Source organism: Engystomops pustulosus, chromosome 2 (assembly GCF_040894005.1).
Source record: "Engystomops pustulosus chromosome 2, aEngPut4.maternal, whole genome shotgun sequence".
Taxonomy (NCBI): Eukaryota; Metazoa; Chordata; class Amphibia; order Anura; family Leptodactylidae; genus Engystomops; species Engystomops pustulosus.
Window position 1 is genome coordinate 182,769,862 of NC_092412.1, and position 8,608 is coordinate 182,778,469.

The 8,608-nt window shown below is 38.2% G+C and overlaps 1 protein-coding gene across 1 annotated transcript; it reads left to right on the forward strand.

Moving 5' to 3' along the window:
* Positions 1–7,454: 7,454 nt before the first annotated feature.
* Positions 7,455–8,408, forward strand: LOC140117077 (olfactory receptor class A-like protein 1). Its single transcript, XM_072133508.1, has one exon. It carries the CDS (start codon positions 7,455–7,457, stop codon positions 8,406–8,408), a length of 954 nt encoding a protein of 317 aa, XP_071989609.1.
* The last annotated feature ends 200 nt before the right edge of the window (positions 8,409–8,608 follow it).

Sequence of the window (8,608 nt, forward strand, 5' to 3'; positions counted from 1 at the left end):
ACTGAAAGCACACTGCTTTGCAAGATTACTTTGAGCTATAAAAAGAAATAAAGGTAAAAAAAAATAAATCAGCAGACTCTGCCTAATTCAAATCAAACCCCTAATAAATTGTCCCACTTCGGTGTTTGAGGTGGATATGTGTGTCACTAAGAGCTAAACACAACGGTAGCAAGTCTCCCTGCAAATTACTCACAATATGGTACTAGCTGCACTACTAATGGCAGCAAGCCCAGCCACAGGCAAACCAAAAAAAAGTAAAATAAAAAGTTATTGTAGCCCTAAGAAGGGCTGTTGGGTTCTTGTAGAATCACTCCTGCCTAACACTATTCTAATAGAACACCCTAACGCTTTCCCTGACCAGCAGCAGCTCTCTCCCTAGCGGCATCCAGACAGAGAATGATACGAGCAGCGCGGGCAGGAACTAGTCTATTCCAGGTAACCTGATCAGGCCAGCCAACCACTGCTATCGAAGTGTAAGGGTACCACGTCATGCTGGGTGGAGTGCAGAGTCTCCTGGCTTGTGATTGGCTCTGTTTCTGGCCACCAAAAATCACAACGGCGGGAGATGCCATTTTCTCGAGCGGGAGAAGTATTCGTCCGAGCAAAGAGCAGTTTCGAGTTCGCTAATGCTTCAAGCATCAAGCTCGGACGAGTATGTTCGCTCATCTCTAGTTTTTACAAATGTGGAACGCACCCATGCATAACATGCGGTTGCGCTAAAAACAGTAAAACATTTACAAGTACTGATGGGACTTCAACATTTTATTTAAAAAAACATCTTAATTGTAACAGCAGATACATAATATATATCATCAAATGTAATACTTGTAATTTAATGTATATTGGGTGCTCTATACGCAAATTTAAAGAAAGGTTCACTGAACATCTCAGAGACATTAATAACAACAAAAAAGAAAAATTTCATAATAAAAAAAAACATTTCTGGTGCAGTCAGACACTTTCTAGATATTCATCAGGGAAATACATCAAGCCTAGAAACATATGCTAGTGAACAAGTACAGGGACTCAAAAGAGGGGGTGACAGGCATAAAATACTAAGAGATAGAGAGGCTTTCTGGATCCTCCATTTAGACACAAGAATGCCGAGAGGCTTAAATTACAAACATGAGTTTTTATTTCATTACTGATAAAATGTTGTGCTTTTTGTATTCATTTATACTCACTCGCATCTGTCTCTCCATCAATTGCCGAATGGCCATCACCTGCCAAAAAATACTATACACCCATACATTTTTTATGATATTCTAATGATCCCTTTGTATGTGTTCACACTAACGGAACACACATCATAATACATTAACAATATATATTTTTATAAGAACACTACTAAACATGAAGGGTATATACTTTGTTTCAAAATAATAGAATATATGTACCTCCTGTATTATTTATCATGTTACTATTGCTGTGAAATTGTTGTTTCCCGGTGACTTGTATACCACGAGAAGAATTTATGTGCGCATGCGCGCCATAGAGTTTGGTTTTCATTTCCACTTGCCTGATTGTTTTGTCTTTAACCCTTGCTGTCCGCACACAAATTTGGATCGTAATCACGATCAATAACTTACGAAGTTGTGAATCCGTACATGTCTCATAGGTATGATCTCATGTTTAGGGGGTTCTTGATTAGAAATGTGTACATTTTTTACGTATTGTTGATTTTAAGGGTTAATTAAGTACGAACGTAGATACCGGAAACACTCTGATTGCGTCACTATGTACTTAGCATATTAACCCTGAGCTGTTGTACCTTTACTTGTGCCATGATTAAGGGTGCGTGTAGCACCTGAAACGTGTAGGCCTTGTCCCGCAAATGTAACAACTGGTGTTGCCATTGAGTTGTCATGTTTTATATTGGAAGAAAATAAAGATTGAAAAAATTTTTAACCACGCCACGTCGGTACCGGAGTGATTCTGCTTATATTTTACAATAGAACGTCGAGGTCCAGGCGTACTCCACGAGCACGACTTCAGGCAAAGGTGAGCCGCTATTCAACCTATTTCTTTTCTCTTTAACTGTATGATTGATGAAGTATGTTAACTTTCCATCCACTGAAGAAGTTATTAGCTTTTTTTTTTAAGGAGAAAGATTTTAATTTTTAAGTCCCATTTAATCATACTGTCTATATGTTTATATAATTCTTGATCATGTCGTCCACCATGGGACTTACCTTGGAGAAGACGGCATTTAATAGATTGTGCCATTACTAATATCCCTCCACTGTGATGTCCAGTTTATTTCCTTAAAGGGCCCATACTTTTTTATTACAAACTTTTAAATACAATTATTTAAGAATTTTTTTTTATTACATGCGTGTGATCTTGCATGTTATAATATAAGATATTGTCTATAGGAGATACAATATGAAGCTGCCATATGGAGAGGCTGAACCACACTTTCATACCGATCCAGTCCCAGACCAAGCGGATCAACAATTACAGGCGAAGTAAACAGTGAAGTTGAGCACCCAGCTTTGCCATCTTCTCCACCTGCGAATTTGTAAAGTACGATCTACACATGAAGTGCTCTTTTCTTCATTTTGGACTTTGAATTTATTATCATAATTTTTTTTCGGAATTATTTTTTTACTCTATAATCATGCAATGCTCATCCCTACCTTCTTGCTTAGTAGTTTAAAGGGACTTAAAGGGACAAAAATTGACCAAATAAACCACTACCAGTATGTTGTATAACAGCTTTGGAAGAATCAATCACATCTATACTGGTGTAATTGATGTGCATAGCGGCACAGACTATCTGCTCTGCACTCTTCTGTGCACTCTAGAGGTTTGAAGGATACAGGTGGCGTGACATTTTAATCTTTACCTTAGGCAGCAAAAAGGACAGGATTGACCCTGACTTAGCGATACTTAACATGTTTATGCTTTTATTTAATTTTATATATGTTCTAGTTACATTGAGATAACTTAAATTTTTTAATTTAGTTTTTATTTATTTTTTACTATTCATTCAGGCTGATCCCTCATAGTACTGTATTGCATTATAATGTGTACTGGCTGGTGATCTGGCTGAATGACAGGCCTAGGAGTCTTTATGATACTGCAGGCTGTCATGACAACCAGTCAGCGCCTCATTCAGATGCAGGATGGGGGCACCAGCATTACCATTCGGGTAGTTATAGTCAGGTGTCAACTGTATGGAGATAGCTCAACCAAATTCTGGGGTTATGGACCAAGCATTTATTTTCTTTCTTTTTTTTATCTCCCAAAAGACATAGCTTTTTTCTGTCAAAATTGGCAAATTAGCGATTGTTCTTTAAGAATGAGTTGTATTTTTGAAAAGTACCATTTTGGGGGTTAATTTATCATAATAAACAACATTTATTAATTATTTATTGAGCAGAGAATGAGACAAAAAGAAAGTTTGCTGCTTTTTTTTTTTTTTTTAGAAAAGTACATTTGTTTTTCTCAACTTCACTTATAAAGCTATATAAAGCCATCAATAAAACATGTACACTAATCTATATGATACTGTGTATGGCTGGTGACAACTTACTTTTAACAAGCAATACTATAATCGTTCATATAAAAACTGCAGTGTTTCTGTACTGCACTGTATATCTCTAAGTATTAGAATGATATTCAGCCTTTTAAATGAAGCCTCTAGCTGGGCCCAATAGGTTTCTATAGTTTGCATACCCATATGATATATATAAACAAAGCACCGTTCAATAGCATTTTGGGGGACCATAGGGAGCCAGCTGCTTTGCTCCCATGGTCATTTTTAACTTTGGGTACAAGTTCAGCCTGAAATTCGGGCCCTGTCCGAATTTTGTTGTTAAATTTGGATGAACTCATTAAATCTGAATTTCGACCAATCCACTAATCTCTAATCACATATATACACTCATATATAGCATATACACAGCACATTCATATATCTACACATTATACACTCTTACACTCATAGTCATATACTCACTGTTAGGCAGTCTTCTTATTGCAGGGAGTTGTTAAAAGCCACAAAATTCACTTTATGCAGCCCAGTAGCTGCTGACCACATCAGGGAAGTAGACAACAGGAAGTAGAGATGAGAAAGCCCGACATCTCACAGTGTACAGAATAATAAAACAGTGCAAATCCTCCAGTCTTAAGTGTGGCGCGATGGGTGGCCCCTGACACTGTGGGCCCCATAAAAGCTGCTATGGCTGCTACCCCTATAGTTACACCTTGTTTCCTCCATTGCCTTTTAAGTTGTCCTTTTTTGGAAAATGGTAAACTTTTGGACATAACTAAGGACATAACCTGATAATGTCAGGGTGTGATAAAATAATATTAATTCCTCTGGTGAGCTGCAGTTAGCCAGAGAAAATAAAGAATCAAAGATATATTATTAACACAATTATATAATGCCTCGTGAATCCAGGTGTCAGAAACCTGTCCAGAAAACAGTGCAACCACAACCAGACTTGCCTACAGCAGGTATACCACACTATTAGGGTGAGCCCACTATAAGAAACCTGCTAACAGACCTTGAGAGACTGTGCAAGTTGATAATCAAAACTTACTTCATCTGGCAGCTGCTGGAAGGTGGAGCAGACGGGTAAAAGGAAGCCAGAGACAGGCCAGCTTTCACACAAGGACATACTGTATAACAGATACAGACAAAGAAGAAGAGTTCTAAAGAGCCGGGTTAAAACCAAGATGGCAGCAAAGCACACAATTGAATTTTTAGGGAGATCTCAAAAAATGTAGCAGAGATCAGCTACTCACCATAGCAAGGCAAACAAACAACAAGTGTCAGGAGACTAGTAGAACTGGCAAAATGTAATGAAACTGGGCAGGTATAACAAGGAGTTCCTGGACGCCGCCCCAGAAGCGGACTGGATTACTCTATTAACCCTTTCTGGAAATGGCTGAGCCACAGAGGAATCAACACAGCAGCAACCATAGGCACAGTTAACATACACTAAACACATAGGAAAATTAATGCCACTTAAGCTAATCTTTAGAGAGCGGCATGGACAGAGGGTCAGCATCTTTAGTTTTCAATGCAACTTAGCAAGAACTTTTCAATAATGAACCCTTAACAGGCCTTGAAACATAACGAAAATTCAAATCCAAATTACCATATCTAATTGAGTATTTCAACACAAATTTTGTGCTGAAAGAGCCCCACTCAGCTTATACATGAGCATGTGAAAAAAATAAACTCATATGCTCACCCTCCAGTGCTCTTCCTGCTGGTCCTTTTCTCCCTGGCAGCTCCTCTGCTCCCGGCAGCTTCCTGCTCATGCACAAGAAAAGGTGAAGCCCGTGCTATCTTGGCCTCATCCCATGGACTTCACAAAGGGCAGTGGATGACAGTCCTTGCATTATATAGAAATACAAATATAATGCATGGATGTCCTGTCTGTCGAACAGCCGCGGCAAAACTATATTAATTACTACAGTTCAGGCGCTGCTGTGTGGCAGATGGGACATCTGTGCATTATATATTTCTATAAAATGCAGATGGGACATCCCATTCACTGCACTGTGTGGGGCCAAGTTACCGCCTGATTTCATTCTGTGCAGCGCAGATAGAGTCAGTTTTATTATCTCGAACCCCTGCACACATGGATGACATTATAGGGTGTGCATGGACACTTCTCTGCCACGCTGTCACACATAAGGATGAGAGAGAAGAGGAGTGCTGGGGAGAAAGTATATGTTTTTTTAACCAAGGGATTGTTGCATGGGGCATTTCATTACTGGGGGTGACTGCATGGGGCATTTAATTAATGGGGAGGGCTGCCTGGGGTTTTTCGTGAGTGAGTGAAGGCTGCATGGGGTATTTCACTAGTTGGTGGAGGCTGATGGCAGGGCTGATGCCAGCACTGGGCATACCTTGGAAAGTGCTGCTGGGTGGTCCACATAAGGCTGTACATAAGGAACCCATGGGGTGAGAGGGGCTGTATCTAATGAATCCATAGGGATAGGGGGGCTTTATGTACAATAACCATGAGGGAACTGTTTGATATTATAAACTAGGGAGTATTTTAGGGAACATGACTGTTTTAGTTTTTGAATTTTTAATGCCACCACGTGAGTTCACTGCAAAGGGGCCACTGAGGCTCTGCCGCCCAGGGGCCTACTGAAACCTGGAGCCGACCCTGGCTGCTGGGTATTTCATCAGTGAGGGGTGATTTCACTAGTTTGTGGAGGTTGCTGGGCACTTCATTAGTGGGGGAAGCTGCATGGGGCATTTTATTAGTTGGGAAGGCTGCTGGGCATTTCATTAGTTCGGGCCTATACTCGGGTTGGTTTATACTCAAGTATATATGATAATTCAGAAAGCAACCTAAAATAAAAAGATCCATAGCAAATATTTTTCTAAATATTCAAAATATTTGCTATGGATTATGGACTATGTTTCAGTAACGTTTGACCACCACCGGGCTCCTACATCAAACAGTCTGTACTGTCTTTTAAATTCCATCAAGTTACTCACCTTCTAAAAAGAGGGTGTGGAATGGTGCAGGGATAGTGCCACTCTATCTACCATTCTATTGATTGTTTTGTAAAACAAAAAGACACATTTATCTGGCTATGAACCACATCACTGGGCAGATCATAAAATTAATTTTAATTAACAAATAATTGTGATCTTTTGTATAAGAAACTACATGAAATTCAGTAGAAATGATAACCAATGCAAAATGTATCAGGTCATCACTCAAGAGATTATGCGGAATTATATGTCATGCCCTCACATGATACTTGTCCAAACAGTTCTATGTAACACTCATATTTCTGAGATTTAATTAATCTCCTGTGGATTGACATTTTTCACAATGGGTTATATATACATGCCATTATTATCATTCCAACATTCTTACAGCAGTAGTGCATTATCTGCTTTGTGAGGTAAGTTTACTTTATTGTTATACAGAAAATATACTTTATTTAACTGACATTGCCATTTATATTGATTATTATATTGATATACATACCAAGATTGGCTACTTTTTACAGATTAAAGGAAACCTACCATCTCAGATCTACCTATTAAGGTAGATCCAGTGGCAGGTTCAACTAATGAATGAAATGGGAGCCCTATATAACTTTATAAATCTTTTATCACCTAATATGCAAAAAGAGGCTACTTGGGCGTGGAGTAGCCGGAGCTGAAGCCACATGGCGTGACTACTTCATGCCCCTAGTAGCCTCTTTGGAACCTTCCTGTAAATTTTTATTTGGCACCTTTGGATAATTTATCTAAATTTGAAATTTTACGAAGGAAATCTCACACCTCACTATTTTTGCAAGTTGTTCCTTGCTTCACCACAGAATTTGGATGTCGAAATCTTTGCCTAGTATTACCAACTGAAAGAAGCAGAATATGTGTTTTCTTATATTATTTTGAAAGTGTCATACATTTTCAATATTATTGTTTTTCCAGGTTGCAGAAGTACAAGTCTTCAAGTCAAATGCACCCTCTTCTTCTCCTCAAAGCCATAGGGTTTTTCCTACTTGTTGTAATTGGAATACCAGGGAATATGTTCATTCTTATACAATTTACCTTTATCAAAATCATTGAGAAGAAGCTTCTCCCAACCAACACAATACTGACCGTATTGGCAACGGCCAATCTGCTAGTTATTTTTTCCCGTATCATCCCACAATCTCTGTATGCAATAGGCATAGAAGATTTACTAGACAATACTGAATGTAAGCTTGTCATATATACATACAGAGTAAGTAGGGCCATGTCTATTTGCACCACCAGTTTACTTAGCTGTCACCAGTGCATTCTGATAGCTCCATCAACTAAAGTGTGGACTTACCTCAAACAGAAGGTCTCACAAAATGTCATGACCATCATCATCATCTTATGTTTTATCAACCTCTCAATGTATCCTTACAGTTTCCTGGCACTTGCCAGAAAAAATATCACAACGTCCCCATACGCTCTACACTTGGTATACTGTGATGTTGACTTTTTAAACTATACAGCTTATATTATCAATGGATCTATTTACACCCTTCGAGATTTTATTTTTGTGGGACTGATGGCACTTGCTAGCATTTATATAGTATTCACCTTACTTCGACATGAAAAAACTGTGAAAGGAATAAGGAGTTCAAACAGAGGTCAAAAAAGATCAACTGAGTACAAAGCTTCTAGAGCGGTCATTTTATTAGTTGCGCTCTATGTGGTGCTGTTTGGGCTTGATAATTCTATGTGGATTTATACATTAACTTTATCTAATGTGAGTTCTGACATGAATGATATCCGGATATTCTTAGCATCCTCTTATGCAACACTAAGCCCAATAGTCATTATTATAACTAACCCTAAACTTAAACACAGTTGGAAGAACTCATTTCGTAAGCAGTCTTTTCATGGAGATGCCGGACTTGTCTTCTCAATTAGTAAATAACTCTGAAATTATATGTACATAATATAATAACTAAATCTATTCTCATAAGAAATTAATTAAGATATAATAAATTGTTTTACATTTTCATTTGATCAAGTCTCAAAAGAGCATCATTTCTTTTTTGAGATTTTTCTACTTATATTGATGCATATTGATTTTGTTTACATGATCTAAAATACATTAACCTATTTGTTTAATAC